We start from the raw sequence: 17,505 nt of genomic DNA on the forward strand, positions 1-17,505 counted from the left end.
GAGATTTGATCATTGCAATTTAATCAAATGTTAATAACTTTTTTTTTTAAATGACAACATCAGTCCAATGCCCTGGCCTTGTTCCGGTGAACCTCAGCTATTGTACTCCCCACAGTGCACAAGGCTTCACTAGGCCCTGGGCTAAGATCTAGCATGCTGAAATAGACTGATGTTATCAAAACTATATCAGCAAGAGAGTACCATCTCAATTTTCTAGCAGAACATCTAGTTCTTTATTACAGATCTTAGAGTTTCCCCTAGGACATCCCCCTTCCCCAATCCATGGTAGTGGAATCCATTTTCTTTCCAGATCTTGGCAGCACCTCTAGATCTGATTTAAGCCAACCCAGCTCACCGAGATGTTGTAGAAGATAAGAAGGATGGAGATGTTCTGTAGGATCTTTCTTCTGATGCTTGGTCTTTTAGGTTCCCCTTGGGTGTGAGAAATCTGGACGAGAGATGGGTCACCGCCATAGTCTGTGAAGTGCCTGGGTGGCTGATTCTCCAAACTGGCCATGATGTTGGTCAGTGTGTGGGTTTTGGAGAAAGGTCCATTGCTGTCCTGCTCCAAGGAACCTCTGGAAATGGAAAAGACCCAGCTGGTACCAGCAGAGTCAGTATTGTCTTGGACATCTGGCTCCTGAGAGAGGCTAGAGTACAAAGCTTCAGTAATGAACAGATTTTGCCCAAGGATCTGGATGGTCTTGCAGAGGGAGAAGCAGAAGTCCAGAAGATGGAGGCTGCCATTGGCATGAAGAAAGAAGATGGCAACCAAAGAGAAGATGGATACCATGAGTGGACCACAGGAGCTGCCCAGAAGCAAGGTGACATCTAAGTTTCTTACCACGCTCTTGTCAGAAGAGAGAGCTGCAGCTTTTTTCTTCACCCTGTAGGTGGTGATGCCTATCAAAGTGGCCAGGAACATGGCAGATAACAACACAGAGTTGAAGATGTAGTATGTTCGAAGGGCTTCAGGAATAGTTTCAGGAGACTTGGCAAGCACTCCAAAAGAGATCATCACCCCGAAGGTTGCTGAAATGGCCAAGGCCCCTAGCACCAGTCCAACAAAAGCCCCACTGAGGTGGAAGTGTGGCCTGTGAGTGAGCTGGGGCTTCTGGTGATGGGCTTCCCGCTCAGTGTTCTTCCAGATGATGTACAGCATTGTAGAGGAGAAGAGGCTGAACTCGATGTTGAAAGGGTGCAGGTAGGCAGCGCCTTCTGAAAAGATGTGGCAAAGACTGGTGGTGCAGACACAGCTATTGGTGTAAGAGCCACCTGCAGGAAGAGCATGAAGAGTGTGCTAGAGGGCGTGTTTAATTCTAGCAGAACAAAAACACTGCATAGCTTCTAGACTTCTAACTAGAAGGGAGGCCCAGCCTATCCCACAACTGTAGAGCAGCCTTCCTAACCTGGTGCCCTCCAGATGTTTTGTACTACAACCTCCAGCATTCCTGACCATTGGCCATATGAGCTGGGGCTGATGGGAGTTGGAGTCCAAAACATCCGCAGGGCACCAGGTTGGGCGGAGGCTGTTTTAGAGGGCACATAAGAGTTCTTTCCTATTTTCCCCACCTAATCAAGCTCCCATTATGATAAGTTTATACCCTTCAAAATGGATGTTGTGTGAGAAGAGGCTGCATGCCTACTGCAGCTGTGAAGCTGGAGGCATGGTGGATTTCATGCTCCCATTTTTGAAGGGTGGGGTTTTTACTCAGACAAATGGTATAGTATGAGATGGAACACAGAATGTATAGGAGACATGGGGTGTGTGTGTGTGTGTGTGTGTGTGTGTGTGTGTGTGAAGCAAGGGTGGGAAACTGTTTAAATCCAGGGGGGAAACTCAATTGAAATAGAGAGTTGGGGGGATTGGCCACAGAGGGGATGGACAGGACAAAAATGTGCGGCAAGGAGGTCAAGGCGGGGCAGTGGGTAGCTGGAGTTGCAGAGATGCATACTGTAGTAGGCATCAGTTTGCATCTCCTCATGAAGTATAGCTCAAACCTTTCCCCTACATGCTGATCAGATGGAAATCTGGGGTGAGTCTCAGCAACTATTCCCCCTTTCCTAGTGTGAGGGGCTCAGATGTAGATAGCAAAGTAGGATGGTGGGCAGGAGCATGTCTGCTGGAAAGAAGGCCCTTGGATTTGATCACTGCCTTTGGTCAGTTTTAGGACTTGGTCAATCATATAGCCATTGATAGGGACATAGGAAGCTGCCTTATACTGAGTGAGACCATTGGTGCGTCTAGCCCAGTATTGTCAAGATGAATGGCTGCGGCTCTCCAGGGTTTGAGGCAGGAGTTTTTCCAGCTCTACCTGGAGATGCTGGGGATCGAACCTGGGACCTTCTGCATGCAAAGCCTGTGCTCTACCACTGAATTTTGGCCCCTCCCCAAAGCAGATATACCTCTTCTCTTTGATAAATCCCTCCCCAGACTAGAAGGAAGGTTTGTACCATGGGAAGCCTTGGAGCTCTCTCCCTTCTGAGCGTCGTAGAATTCTTCTAGCTGCTTCATGGACTCATCCAACACCACGCTCATCCACAGGAGCACATTGGTGGCCAGTGTGTGCATCAGCCCAAACCTAGAAGCCACAGAGTGAGAGGAGATGTTGCTGAGGAAGGGCTGGAGGGGGGGGGGGATGAATGCTAGATCACTGCAGTTCACTACTCTCCAGTCATTCTGGTTCAAAGCTAGGTAGAGCCTCCCAGCCCCCCACTTGAATGATGCTGTTACTCCCAGCCATGTCCACACCCACTTTATGCACTGCCACTCTGCTAGATCTTACAAGGCTGCCAACAGCCTGATCCACTTTCCCCTCTGGGGTCACCCCAGTGCCGGTCTCAGGTTTTTCAGTGCCCTTGAGCAAAGCACTCACCCAGGGAGCCCACCTTTCCACTGCCATGGCACCAGCTGCTCTTCCCCCCCCCCCACAATTGCTTGGCAGACAGAGAGCCAGGGAGCAAGCAGGCAAGGGCATCTCCTGCTCCTCCTTATCACCAACACCACTGAGTGGGCCAGAACAAGAGGCAGGTCAACGAGCAGGTTGCAGTGGTGAAGAGGAGTTGCTCTTGTCAGTGAGTCCCTACTGGACTGTGGGCCCTCGGCAAGTGCCTGACCATGCCTACACTTGATCCTGGCCCTGGGTCACTCCATCTGAAACAGTCAAATCCTCCTGGACTGTATGTACCCCTTTTTCTACAAATACTTTAACCCACACCTTCCTCTTGTCCACTTGGCCTGTGGTTCATCAACTTTCTTTTTTTGTCTGAGAGAATCTGCCATGTATATAAATATGGTAGTTACTCCATATGAGTGCAACTCCTTTGTTTGCTGCACTCATAGCTTTGAAGGGAAGCTTGATGAAATAATGACAGTTCTGTCCATCTGATAGGTGACAGGGAACTGTACTACTTTGAAGTTCTAACATGATGCCAATGTACATTCCTGAGAGCTGATTGGTCTGCCTTCTTTTGCATAACTCGAGAGAATAGGCTTACCTATTTATATGCTGGTGTTCCTGGATGCAAACCTTAGCATTGAACAGCAGCAATGAAACCTGTAAGGGGGGAAGGGAGCAGGGTGGGGGTGGGGAATACAAAGGTAAATGATAGAAAATCACCACTTATCATTCATGTTATAAACTGGAGTCAAATGGGATGCTTTTTCAAGCCCACTTGCCATGTGTGTGTGTGTGTGTGTGTGTGTGTGTGTGTGTGAGGGAGAGAGATTCTAAAGGGGGAGGGGTTTGCAGGTCATGGTGTTGCAGTTCCCCAGCTGGGACCCCCCCACACACACAATTGCCTCCATGCTTCAACTAGGCTTTAAAAAAAGCCTCCCACTGACTCCAGTTGGAGGCTTTTTTCAAGCTTGATTCTGCAGGGGATGGGGGAGGAGCCAAGGAGGGGAGGTATGGCCAGTTGGGGAGACCCCACAGGCTGCATCCACGTCTCTGGTTCCCTCGAGCCCCTGTTATAAAATGTCTCTCACATTTTCTGAAACTCTGCCTCATAGTATGTACTATCTCCTTAATGGTGGTAGGTGTATTGCAAGGAGAAATTATATCATAGAGGGAAGCAGAATGGGTTGGGACCCTAGATGTGGAGCAGAAGAGTAAGGAACTGGGGAAGCAAAAAGCAAAGCAGGCAATGCTAGTTTCTTTTAAGGCAGAGTCTTGCAGCTGTGTTGAATTTTCCATGGGATCCCCACTGAATATATGAACCAAGGTTAATAAAAATCAATGTTTTTTTTTAATAAAAAACTGATTTTTAAAATTTAAATAGGATTTTTTAAATTTAAATCAGATTTTAAAATTTTCTTAAAACAATTATTAAAAAAAGAGCCTAGGTCAAAGCTATCATCCTGAATACTAATTATACAACTTATAATTATATTCTAGAATATGTTAACACCTGTTTATGGAGATGGGAGATAACTTGATCAGTCCTATTCTGCACTGCAGGTGGTGTACAGAAATGCATGCTCTCTCTCTCTCTCTCCCCCCCCCCTCTCTCCCCCTGTCTTGCCTCCTTCTAAGTGCAAAGATAGAGAAGGTCAATGAATAGAGAATTTGGGGAGATGGAGTAGATCTGAACAAGGAGTCGTCGTCTGGATATTAATGGAAGGGATAGGGGAGGGGAATAGAAAGTGAAATCAAAAGTGAACAGAACATATTAATGCAGTCCTGAATCCTGAAGATGTGCATGTTTTGTTAATATTGTTGTTTGTTGAAGAAGAAAACTAGCCAGAAGAACTAACTACAAGAATAAACAGTCTTATTAGTACAATGTAAAAACCTGTTTGGTGGTGATGATTCTGGCACATCATGACAAAATATCATGATTAATGGAACAGTTAGAGCTGATTCATCTCCTGAATGACTTCACAAGTTCATTCTGCTTTAATACTAAAATGACCAAATCATCATCCCATTTTTGATGAAAATTAATGTGAAAACAATTCAGAATAATTGCGTAGTGTGTACCTACTTCTAATGAAACCTGCACCTCTGAATATGTATTAAGGTTATATTAAACAATAATGTAATTCTACTAAAAATGATGATTAAATAGAATCTTCCTCACTGGTGATTTAAACTGTGATTTAAATTATTAAAACTGAGTCCTTCAGAGAAGCAATTTAAATCATGATTTGACATAAATCAAATCAACCCTGATTTGAACGGTTTGGAACCTCACCTGTATGATGGTGAAAATGGCTTGCACAACAGGGAAGGTGGTGATTAGCATGGAGGCACAGTGCTGCAGTTCATAGTAATAGCCCAAGGAGAGGCAGTCCAGAACCAACGTGGCCAGTGCAAAGAGAGACAGACCACCTGCCATGGTAAGAAAGCACAGTCACGCCAAGCATTGCACAGATAGCAGGATACTTGATCCCACTCTGACAATTTTTCCCCAGGTTGTAGAAGGGGTAGGAGGACAATTCATGGATCCAGGCCATGGTGCTGGTCCATTTTAAGAGTGGCCATTTTGTAAGAAACTGTCATAGCATTCCTGCAGAAGAATCTCCATCCTGATAGTGACCTCGCCCAAAGTGAAATCCTAGTCCAGCCTTTCTCAACCAGTTGCTTTTCAGATGTACTTTGCACTACATTTCCCATCATCCATAGTCAGCACTGTAGCCCAATACATTTGGAAGGCAACAAGTTGGGGGAAGGCTGTCCTATTCCCTTTTTCTATCCACCCATGTGGCAAGTGTGCAGGCTAAAAAGCTGGCCTGGTATGGGAAGGGGGATTGTGAACTAGACCGAAAAAGCCATTACCTCATGGATAATATGGGCAAGTCACTTATGTGAGCGATTGTTTGCGAGAGCAAATTTTATTTATTTTAAACTTTAATTTTAAGATTTTTTTAGGCCACCTTTCAGGACAGAGGCCTCTCAAGGCAGCATACAGAACACTATAAAATAAATAACCATAAATTGGCTGAAATAAGTCAACAGGCTGTCAGGGCTTGTGTGTGTGTGTGTGTGTGTGTGTGTGCGTGCGCGCGCCTGCCTGCCTGCCTGCCTGCCTGCCTGCCTGCCTGCCATACCAGACCTAGGTCCAGGCCAGGAGCTCTCATTCTCTGATAAAGATTTCAAGGCCAAAAATCCCATGAGACCTCCTCACCCCAGCATTTCCATAGGCAGCCCTCACATCCCCGGAAAGGCTCATCCAGGTCCTTTGACAACAATGGACCTTGAGGGACCTATGGGTAGAGCCCCTGATGAACCTACCTCAGAAAAGTCAGAAAAGGAGGCTGAGCGACTAGCCATTCCTAGAGAGGGCTGGTGCCAGAAGGTTCAGGTGCAGGCAGCCTCCCGTTGGTGAAGCACATGCCTCAGAGCCCAGAAAAACCAGACTCCTCAGGAGTAAGAGGGCACCCAAGAAGTAGGGGGCTCCTTATGGGTAGGGGACTCCTCAAGAGCAGGGAACCTTGAGGGGTGAACTGTCTGCAGGTGGGTCTGGGCAGGGCTCTGGAAGACCAGACTACTTAAGCCTTCAGTTATGGTCTAATGGAGGTCTTACATGCTGTGTAACTTAGTTGCCTGGTGACCTGGGTTTGACTCCTAGCTACCAACTTTACCTTGTTTTTGAGATCACACTTGTCCCTTAGCTTTCTCTACCAAGTTGACCTTGTCTTTGCACAATGACTTTGCTATTGGATTGTGCTCTCTGTTGGACTGCCTTTCTAGGTTTGATCCTGGTCTCTGAAACTCTGTATTTTGGGCTAGCCCAAAAGGGTGGCCATGGGTCTTACTTTATGGAGGACAGTCCTCTATTTGAAGGGCTTTCAAGGCATTCCTCTATTTGAAGATCCTTTATTTAAAGGATTCTCCAGTCCAAGTCTGGTTTAAAGAGAAAGAACCATCAGAAAAGAGAGCCCAGGGGGCTTGAAGTTGTCCATCAACAGTTAGCAACTGGGCAGCTGAATGCGCAGGTAGACACATGGGTTGTCTGGTCACAGTCTTCCCAACTAGGGTGCAACATATTGTATTTCTATTTAAATTGTACAGTAATTATCTCTAAATGCTGATCTATACATATCAGTTAGTACATGCAAATTGTATGCAAATCAGCATCTTTTGTCTTCTTTTTTTTTTAGTGATGTGTAAGTGGCCACCCTACCCTGCCACTTAGGGCTACCCACCTTGTGCTCTGATTTGGCTCCTCTGCTCCATTTGGGTTGGGGAGCACATCTGGACCAAGCTCAAGCAGCTCTCCCTCCCCCTCCCCGTGTGTGTGTGTGTGTGTGTGTGTGTGTGTGTGTGTGTGTGTACACAGGTCAGGCCTGAGCCACTCTAGCAGAGCTTACACCTGAAACACGAAAACATCTCCTGATTGGATCTGAAAGACACTGGCAGATCCAAGCACCACATCTTCCCAACTGTAACAAAGTCCTGTGTGTCATAGTCTCTCCAGTGCACCCCTCTTTGATGCTCCTTTCATAGAAATGTCTGGGCTTTGGAGGGCTCATAGTTAGTGATGGTCTTTGAGAGAACCTAGGCATCAGTGTATTGCAAGGGACAATATTTTTGGAGTGTCTCTACCTTTGAGCCAGCTTGCTCCAGCCTGGTGATCCTGGTGCCTTTTCAGCTGCTTGTTGCTGGCACAGCGCCAGCCAAACCAGAGCATCCAGATGCAGGAAGAGATCATTAGCACTGCCAGGAAAGCATGGACATTGTGGCTCAGCAAGCTGTGTTGGTGCATCTCGGCCAGGAGCACAGCGCTGCCCACAAATGTTAGCAGGGCCAGATAGAGCAGGGAGAGCAGGGAACTGGATCGTGTGGTGGACGCCATGGGTGAGCAGGGTCTCTTTGCCAGGCAGCTGCAGTGAGGCAATGTGCAGCTTGGCATTACAGGGAGTATGGCTGTGGACAGAAATAGACCAGAGACGGGAAGACGATCAAGCATATACATGGACATACTTTGTACACAAATACATCCATACGATATACTTATGTGCACCTTGTTACAACGCTTGCACACAATTCAGTGGTTCAGTCTGAGGTCTGTAATGGTGTGGGAACACAGCATGCTCTTCGCCTGTCTTAACAGTCTAAATTAGGAATGAGCAGATTCACCACTGTCTGGTTTTGCTGGGCACCCACTGAACCGCTGCTGCTCGCTCCCCCCGGACCAGCTCACTGAGCAGCAGTGTTGTGAAAATGGTGGCCATGAAGGGGACATTTGCGCAGCATTATAGGTGTAAGTGGACCATTTATGCCTGTAACGTTGCGTAAATGGTCCTTTATGGCTGCCATTTACATATCATTAGATTCCCGGAAATCCCTGAGCTGCCATCTTTACTTAAAATGGCAGCTCACTAAGAGGATGGGTTCCCTTTTCGCCCTGCTGAGAACTCCAAGAGCCAAATCAACATGCAGACCAGAGGCTGCATGTCCAAGGCTTTAATTCATTTACTGTAATGAGGCATACAGATGCAAATTGCTAGACTACAAAAGAAACAGCCTTCAGGGAGTTCAAAGGGAAATGGATCTCCGTTTGGGAAAAAAGGCGGCAAGCTCTCTTAACTTAAGGGGTGGGAGGGGAAGATCTCCCTCTCTCCTGTGACACGTCCGGGCTGCAGCTGTTGATGCTAAGCCAATCAGGCAGAGCTGCGAAATTCAGCCCCTGCGACTTCCCGTTTGTGTGCCTGCATCTGCATCTTGTGTCTAAAACTTCAGGTTGTTCTTCTCTCGCTTCCCCCTGTCCATTATCACTCTCAGGGATGTGTGAAGGGGGGATGAGGTCTCCATGCAGCTGTGCCTCTGAAGCCTGGGAACGTTCCTCCCCCACATGTAGCAGCTCTTTCTGAGAATCTGAACTACTCTGACACTCTATATGCTCAGGTGCCTGACAATGGGCGACTGCCAGACCTACTCGCCAGGTGCTCGGCGAGTGGTTCCGGGTGAGCATGGGGGTTTGGCAAGCAAGTCTGGGAGAAGCGGCGGGGTGGGGGGGACTCCACTGGACTCCACTCCCTTTCCGGACTCTCATGCCATCCCTAGTCTAAATAGGGATGGATGGGTGAACATGAGATGTTCAAGCTCATTGAGGTTCTCCAAATTTCTCCTCAAAGCTTAGTTTGCCTCGTTCGTTTTCCCAAATGTGAGCTTTTTTCGATCCAGAACACACACCCCCGCCGCTAAAGCATAAAAATGCAGATTTTTTGGGGAAATGTGTATAAGTGCATTTGCGCAATTGTGTACTCCTGAAAATATGCTCTTGCACATGTGTGCATTTTCAGGAGTGCACGCGTATGCATTTCTGGACACGAATGCAAAGTTGGGGGAATTACAAAAATGTCCATATGTCAAGGGCTCCTTGGTGGCCTCTTTCAGTCTAATCCAGTAGCCAAGTCCAGACACAGACAAAGGGATTATTTTCAAAGCTTTATTCCTCTTTTACAACTTAACAACTCTACTGTTAGCAGCTAGCTATGAGCAGCAGAGTACCTATGCCCTAAGTTGGAACAGTTGGTCCCCGTTTGAAGGAGAATCACTTGGCAGACCCTGAACTTATGGGCTAGGGAGAGTCCCTCCCCTTTTCCCTTGGATCCTCTGGGCGCAACCGTTGTTTGCACGCCAACCGGGCACTACGCCTCCTTTCCGCACCCTCCATTTGGCGCTGCTCCCTGCGTCGGCGTCGCACGCCCAGCAAGTCTGCTTCCCGCGCTCTGTCACTCCCGGGACTGCTATCTATGCCAGGAATGCCGGTGGGAGGAATCTCTGCCAGTTGTTGGCCCTGGGAAGGATGAGCGCGCTCTTCTCCCAGGAGCGGCTGCTCTCCCTCAGAATCAGAACTATTCTGGGATTCTATGGGCTCAGTGTCCACCCTGACACCAGAGAGTTTTGTTCCTGCTTGCATTCACGTTCTGGTTTGTGAATGGGACACGTTTGCATGATTTGTGAACAGGAACAAAAGTCTCGTACATCCCTAAGTCTAAATGACTACTTTGTGAACTGGTGGTGCTATTTCAATGGATGTGCACAGACCATGTTCACCCACTGTTAGACTACAAGGTTTCCAAGGGTGAGTGTCAGATTCTGAAGTGGTTCTGTATTTGATTCAAAGTTACTGATGAAGTGTGGAAAAAGCTCCTTTGATTTTATAACACCTTTCCACCACAAAAATAAACCAATGGGCACCCCAAATCATATATCCATACCACTTTGCCCTACATGGTGCCCTAGCTGCATGACTAGCTCACACTTAGGAATGTTGGAGAAATCTGCAACCTATTCAAATGAGTTTGGATTTCTATGAATCCGACCTGTGGATTCCACAGTGGACAAGCTTTTTCCAAGTTATGCAGACTTGCAGACTGATTTTTCACTTGGGGGTGGATTTGCGCAAGTGTGCACTTGTGCAAATGTGCATTAGCGCAAGTGCGCATTTGCAAACTAACAAAATTCTCATACAAAAAGCTGTTTCCGTCAATGAGCAGATGACAGAAGGGCATCTGACAACCCGCGAAACACAGATGGAACAGATTTAACAAAATCTGTACATCACTTATCCATAGCTTCTGCCATGTAGAGCAGTTGTGCTCAGCTCATGTGAAAAGTCCCAGGGGAAAAAAATATCTGTCTTTCCTCAAGCCATTTGTACCATGCAGCCAGCCTCAAACCTGAAGCATATGAAGCTGCCACCTAGATCTTTCCTTAGCCATTGCATATCCCAGTATGCTGTTTCTGTGCATTCACAACTAGCCATGTTTATGCTCTACAGTCATTGTTCCCATAGTTCCATTTCTTGCTCTCCCCACCTGTGGCTGCTATTTAAAAAAAGCAAAAACAAACCCGATATGTGAAATGCTATTATACATTTTGCATATCCTCTAATTTGGTCCAGAGTTCTTTTTATACAACATACCCTCCTTTTCCAGACTATACACATTCCTTTAACAGCATGGGACTCTTTCCCTCTTACCATCTCTGAAGCTAGGTCCTGGTTGGACATACACCTGTCCTTGCTGGTTCTGCAGCCCCCAGTGCACTACCACAGCCACTGGGCATGTGATTTAAACCTTAAGCAAAAAACTTCTGTCCTCCTTTCACAGAACTCATCCTTAGCTTGAGCCCATTGTAAATATGGAGCCCCAAACCAGGGAATCTACCTGCCATGAATGGTTAAGTCATCAGTCCCCTATCTTCCCTGACCTGACACTAACAGTCCTATATACACAAGTGCATACCCTTCAAATATCTACTAATTGTTGCACTTATGCTCCTTGCAGGAAGGCTGAAAGGTTCTGGAACACAAGTGGGAGTAAACAGAGTTAAGGCTGGGGGTGCTAAAAGACCTCCTCTCCTGTTAGCCTTTCCATGCATCCCATCTGCCTGAATTCACTGCCCTTCACATGCTGTGATGCCAACTCAAATCTCCTGGTACACAGAGGTCCTCTCCCATTCATATTCCCAGCCCATGTGTTTTTCTTATGCTCGCATCCTATGCACAATGAAGCAAGCTCCAGTGATGTCATTTAGGGCAAAGCATGGAACACAGGGATTGCCAGTGCCAACATGGGCTGGATCGGGGGGAACAGGACAACTGGTATCTAGAAATGATGGGGTATCATGACCTAGGATCTCTGTGTCCTACAACACAGGTATATTTCTTGGGAACAGTAAAACTCCCACTAATGTCTAAACAGGTTGATTCATGAGACCTTTTTCCTGTAGTGTGGATGATGGTAGAGAAACCCACCTGGAGTATAGGAAGCTCCCTTATACTGAGTCAGACCATTGGTCCATCTAGCCAGTATCATCAACACTGACTGACAACAGCTCTCCAGGATTTCAGGCAGGATGCCTTCCTAGCTCTACCTGGAGATGCCCGGGATCAAATCTGGGACCTTCTGCATTCAAAGCATGTGCTCCGCCACTGAGCTACAGTTCCAAAAAGTAATGGGGTGATCCTACTTCACCAAGCGTATTGGTTGTCACTCACCCTCCCAAGAGACAATGAGAACCAAACAGATAGTCCTGGAAAACACACACACAGCACCTAGAAAGACCCTAAGCCTCTGGACATGGACTGAAGCCACCCATTTTCAAACGGGGAAAAATGATACACCCAGCCACCCTGTCCAGAACTCTTGGGGATGGAGCCTTAATGCCTTCTACCTTAAGACCCGGATTTCAAAGCTCACCCACTCCGTTTCCAGGCTGTTGTCTTTGCAAGACTGCACTTGCCGGGTATTGTCACGCTGCCGAGACTCCAGTTCTGTTGCTCATTTCTGCCAACAGGAACATGGCACCTGCCTCAAGGAACTGGCAAGGCAAGGCATTAATATACTGGAGATGATGGCCCCAGGGGGCAACTTGGGACCACTCCCACCAGCATAATCAGAGGCCAGCTCAGTCCTTCCACAACTATCCTTCCTCCTTCTCTCCCTGCCCCCTGCCTGATTTTCAAATGTCTCTTTCCAAGCTAATGGAATTTGAGCAGAAAGGGCATAACTAGAACTTTAAAAATTCAGACCTTCTAGGACTGGATAGGAAAATAGGTATACTCATTCTACATTAGCAGAACAAAAGGGCTTTGGGTATTACGGTAAGCAAACCACAATTTCCATGTATCTAGTGACATGCCCCAAGAAAAAATATGTTGAAATATTTGCTTTATATATTTATTTGCAATCCAAGCAAATTTATTTTATTTTAAAATAAAAAACAGTATTTCCAGTAAGCTCTCATTGCCCAATGCATGTTCTGTGACTGCATCCTTAGTCATATTAGATCATAAACATTCACAAAGAAATCATTTAACCACCTGAAATTCTTTTTTTTTTTTACATAGCAATGTAATAATCCATGCATTATCTTATGTTTCAAAGTAATTGGTATTTCAAAAATTAACTCTGCAATCCTGTGCATGTCTGCTCAAAGTAAGTCCCATTACTCAGGTATGTACTGCATCCTAAGTCTTTCTAGCAACGTATTTTGAGTAATACAAACAAGGATTTTCACATTTCGATACAACAAACATATACGGTTTTGTTCACTTCAGGGGGCATCTTAGCCCTCTGAACCTGAATCCCAATATTTTCAGGAATTCAGTATTCGTAAACATTGGGAGAAATGAGATCCATTTTCCCAAATGGGCAGAAAGTATTCAAGCAAGAAGTACATTACAGATTACTCATGCATTAAGATACCAATTCAGTAGACAGCAGCAACCCATATCCAGCACCCACGTCTCAGCTGGGTCACCTATGCCTGCCTATTTCCCTACCTTACATTTCCTATATGAGGCCATTCCATTCAATCCTACCTGCAACAGTATTTTTTTCTAGAGACTCTGCTACTCTCCCTAAGAGATCCTTCCATGAATCCATCCTGCATCTGGATCCACACGTTCACTGTATCCTAACTGTGCCCACTTACCCTACACAGACTATTAAACAATGAAACAGTTACGACTTCAGTTGTCTGGTTGCTGGAATGTAGCCCCCACCCCAACTGCTAACGCTGTATTCTACAGCTGGGGTAATAGTAGAACGACCTCTCCCAACGCCATAGTCTCTTGCCAAGGGCCCCATAGGTCTCCCACTTCCAGGTCGGAATGTTAGCAGTAGCGCAGGAAGGAGGCACTCTGCACATGTTCAAGGGCACGTTTCATTTGCTTCTCTCGCACGCCAGCCAGGGCCTGAGCCGGGCTATTGGAAAATGGGCCTTGGCGTAAAACGGAGCCTGGCTGCCTACAGTTTCCACCTGCAGGGCTCGAATAGCTCCGACGGGTTGTCGGGAGAGCGCGGCAGGCTTCGCCCCCCTCCTCAGCTTGTGCCGGGCGGCACGTAGCAGGGATCAGGGCTGCCGCCAGAGAGCCCCGTTCTGCGCGTGACGGGCAGCAGAGGCGCCCACCCGGGAGAAGGCCAGCCGAGCGAGCGAGCCCAGCCGCCGCCCTCAGCCGGGCGGCCTTTCCGCGGCATCGCCTAACCCGAGCCGTGCAAAGGCTGCCAGGGAGAAGCAGCCGGCCGCAGCGGCCCGGCCCCACCCGTCCTCGCGCTTCCCGCCCCCGCCGCCTGCCACGCTCTCCCGAGGCTCAGAGGAACTTGCTAGGCCGCGGCCCTGCCTCTTCGGCGCGCTCCCGCGCCACTCATTGGCTCGCTCGGGATGCTCGGCCGCGCTGACAAGCCGAGGAAGGGGCCGGCCTTGGGAGCGGGTGCCGCCGCAGCCGCCGCCGCTTCAGAGCCGCCGGTGCGGGGCGATTGGGGTGGCAGCCGCTGCTCGTAGGGACAAGTGAGTTGAATCCTACGAGGGAGGCGTCCCCCTTTTCCCTGGGTGTGGGTGTGTGGGTCTCCTAGCCCCGTCCTATGCTCCCCGTTCTTGCCTCCTCCCTTCATTGCATTTCTTTAAAAAAGCCTGTGTGGGTCACTCCTCATTCCTTCCGACTCCCCCCCCCCCCCACATTCTTCATCCATTTCAATATGAGTCAGTGATTTTGGGTGGGGACCAGTCGCATCACGAGCTCCTGCATGCGCCAGCGGGTGCCTCCCTGCACACGCCACATCCAGTGGGGTGGGGTGTGAGCATCATGCTCCAGTCGTAAGTGGCCGGCAGGCAGGCGTGGGATGCGAGCGAGCGGTAGCGGCGCATAACGGGATCCACAACGCGAGCAAGAAGCCTTCTCCATTCTCAACCTCCCCAGCCCCTGGTTTGTGGCAGGATTAGTCCTGGATCTGGGCGGTGGCGGAGAGTGTTGCTCTGAGAGCTTGTGAGTATGGAAAATGGCATACCTCGCATTGGATGTCATCTTTACACTCTGCCCATGCAGACATTCTGACTACAACATCCGGTCAGCTTTCTTTATCTCTCCCTCATTTCCCCTCCCCTAACCACCTTTTTGTAAACTCTTGTCTGATGAAGAGACTGGGAGATCTCGAAAGCTTGCACATTTTTTTTGGTGACCTTTGAGTTGGCCTAATAAAGGTACTACACTAATATGGATTTTTAAATTTAGGCAGAATGAGACAGATGAGCTCCACTCTCCTCTTGATTCCCTTTTCCTTTCTATTTCCGTTCTTCTCTCTGCTTGGATCTCCTGAAGAAATATAACAGTTGCCAGACAGATATCTGTTTTTATTTTAAGAGCCAGCTTAAAGATTTCAGAGGCTTGTTCAAAACATCCCAGCAGCAGCCTCATAGAACTGAATGGGCCATGACTTTTACCAGGGTGAGCACATCCATAAAACATGTGCTGTAGTTCTGGCTGAGATCTCCCCCTCTCCCCTTTTGTGTGTGTATGTGTGTGTGGGTGGGAGATGTTGATCAAGTGTCCCCAAGTCACAGAATCCAGGGCTTATCAAAGGGGACCACCTCATCTCTGTTTGATTCTTGCAACAGTCCTGTGAGGTAGGCTAGTCTGAGAAGAATAAATAGCTCGAGCTCACCGAATGATCTTGATTGTTGAGCAGGGATTTGAGCTTGCATCTCCCTGCTTCTAGTCCAGCACTTTCTCAGCTGTGCTACACTGTGTCCATGTGAGGACGGAGTGAGGTGTGTGGGTGAGGGTCTGGATCTAGGAGTGGAATTGGTGGCGAGGCTATGATTCAAAGAAGACTACTTTGTGACCCAAGTTGTGAACTTACTAGGAATCGTTTATAAATCTCATGGAGGGTGGGTTTTTTTTTGTGTGTATCAGTGTCTGAATTGTGGGGACAAGGTGAGAGACGTTGATGAAATCCACAAGCCCCATCCACTTGACGTCCCTCCTGCTCCCCTTTTGCCCAAATCATGCTCACACCTCTGTAGTCAATTAAAAATAGTTGCTCAGTGGGCCCCTCTTCCGCTCCTGTGCCATTTGCGCACTGTTTTGTGTATCAATGCACTGTACAAATAATACATTATATTTAATGATTTAACATTATTTAGAGACAGACTTTGACTTGGGTCCCATCTGCAGCTGATGCTGCTAAGTGTCATACGTGATGTTGCTGCAAATTCCCCCAAAGCATGAATGATATCAGAGCAGGTTCAGGAATGGACTTGACAATTGCTCAGGGTGTGTGTATACCAGAAAAACTGTCTGGCTCAACACTCAAGTCATTGTTTAAGACTAATACAGAGCTTGTCTACATCATTAGGCTTATCATTAGGTGAAATTTCCTAACAGTCAGAGAGCTGTGCAGCAGTTAAACAAATTGCCTTGAGAGGTGCTGGGTATACCTTCGCTGGAGGTATTCAAGCAGAGGCTGGATGGCCATCTGTCAGGGATGCTGTAGCTGTACCCTGCAGTGCAGAGCCTGCATTGAGCAGGGGTTGGACTAGATGATCTTCAAAGAACCTTCCGACCAGTGGAGGCTGGTGGCTGTAATGTCAGTGAGGTGGTGAATCCATTCTGGATTTCAGTCAGAACTCTAAAGAAGCTATCCAAGGTGCAAAGCACCTCACTGAAACCTGGGGTGGATTCAGTCAGGTTCTGACTGAAACCCGGAGCGGATTCACCACCCGACTGACACTGGAGTCCCCAGCCTCCACTGCTTCTGTTTCTATGGTTCTGTGAACATGAGTTTACTGCGGAGATGGTGCTGAACAGAAGTCGTTTGAACTAGCTCAGCCTTCCCCAAACTGGTGGCTTCCAGAAGTTTTGGGACTATAACTCCCAGCATTCCTGACCATTGTCCATGCTAGTTGGTGATGATGGGAGTTGAAGTCCAAACATCTTGAGGGGACTGGGCTGGGAAAGGCTAGACTAGCTGCTGACACTGGAAGCACTGCAGAACTGCCTCCCAAAGTTTTTCTTGCATGACTCGGATTGCACTGTTTCCAAAAGGGATCAGTATTCCTGGAAAGATGTAGTGAGGGACAGAAATTAATGTCATTCTAGCTGGTAGATAGATATCCAGCTTAGCCTCAAACTCAGCCATCATGGTTAAAGTGTGGTGGGCAAGATAATCTGAAATTATGTCCTCCCCCCCCCCCCCCCCGCCGCCATGGTTAGATTGAATAATCTCCAGCTGTCTTACTGGAATTGTTTTGTATGGTCACACAGTTGTGGTGTATTAATTTTTTTTACACTTGTACAAGTCTCCATGAGATTGTTGTTATTATTAAAAGGAAAGATCTCTGAAGGTGGAAGACGCCCCCCCCCCCCAACCCTCAACTGCCATCAAGGGTGGAAAAGAAAGTCACATCAGCAAAGTCAAGAGTGGGCTGTTTTGGCACGGAATCCACCACTACAGTTTAAACACAGGGACCTCATAATTCAGCAGCTTTTTAAAAAGTAGAAGGATAATAAAGGTGAAACCAACATCAGACAGATTTACGTTGAGGCAGGCTGAAAAGTAGACACAAATCTATGGTGGTAAACTACTTCTCTTCACTGCTTGATCATTAATATTGCATCTCTGGGAGCCAGGGTGCAGTTTCATTCCTCTTTTGGCTCAGGGTTAGGAGACCTCCATTTGGCCGGCTTTCCACTTTCAGCCTGGGCATGTCCTAAAGGAAAAGTACCTACCTACTGATGGCATAGATGCTATAGTGCCAAATTGCGTGC

At 47.6% G+C, this 17,505-nt stretch overlaps 2 protein-coding genes across 3 annotated transcripts in view; one reads left to right on the forward strand and one right to left on the reverse strand.

The window, feature by feature from the left end:
* On the reverse strand, nucleotides 1–14,829 carry LOC146351090 (proton channel OTOP1-like). The gene is made up of 6 exons (XM_084846488.1): nucleotides 14,747–14,829; nucleotides 7,551–7,871; nucleotides 5,197–5,333; nucleotides 3,499–3,557; nucleotides 2,455–2,582; nucleotides 1–1,275 (listed from the first exon to the last, which is right to left on the reverse strand). Exons 1-6 carry the CDS (start codon nucleotides 14,751–14,753, stop codon nucleotides 326–328), a joined length of 1,602 nt encoding a protein of 533 aa, XP_084702614.1. The 5' UTR covers nucleotides 14,754–14,829; the 3' UTR covers nucleotides 1–325.
* SFXN3 (sideroflexin 3) overlaps nucleotides 14,153–17,505 on the forward strand; it is a 22,211-nt gene continuing 18,858 nt past the window's right edge. For both annotated transcript variants that reach the window (XM_084846490.1, XM_084846489.1), the window contains exon 1: nucleotides 14,153–14,249. The gene's annotated coding sequence lies outside the window, so the exon portion shown is untranslated. The remainder of the gene's footprint in view (nucleotides 14,250–17,505) is intronic.

Source organism: Heloderma suspectum, chromosome 3 (assembly GCF_057233095.1).
Source record: "Heloderma suspectum isolate Gila_16-S chromosome 3, 16-S_ref, whole genome shotgun sequence".
NCBI lineage: Eukaryota > Metazoa > Chordata > Lepidosauria > Squamata > Helodermatidae > Heloderma > Heloderma suspectum.

Excerpts from the sequence above, each read along its gene's own strand:
- LOC146351090 (XM_084846488.1), bottom strand. Across the intron at positions 2,583-3,498 it reads GAACACCAGCATATAAATAG|GTTTGGGCTGATGCACACAC; the intron begins GTAAGCCTATTC and ends TGTGGCTTCTAG. Across the intron at positions 1,276-2,454 it reads GAGCTCCAAGGCTTCCCATG|GTGGCTCTTACACCAATAGC; the intron begins GTACAAACCTTC and ends CTCTTCCTGCAG.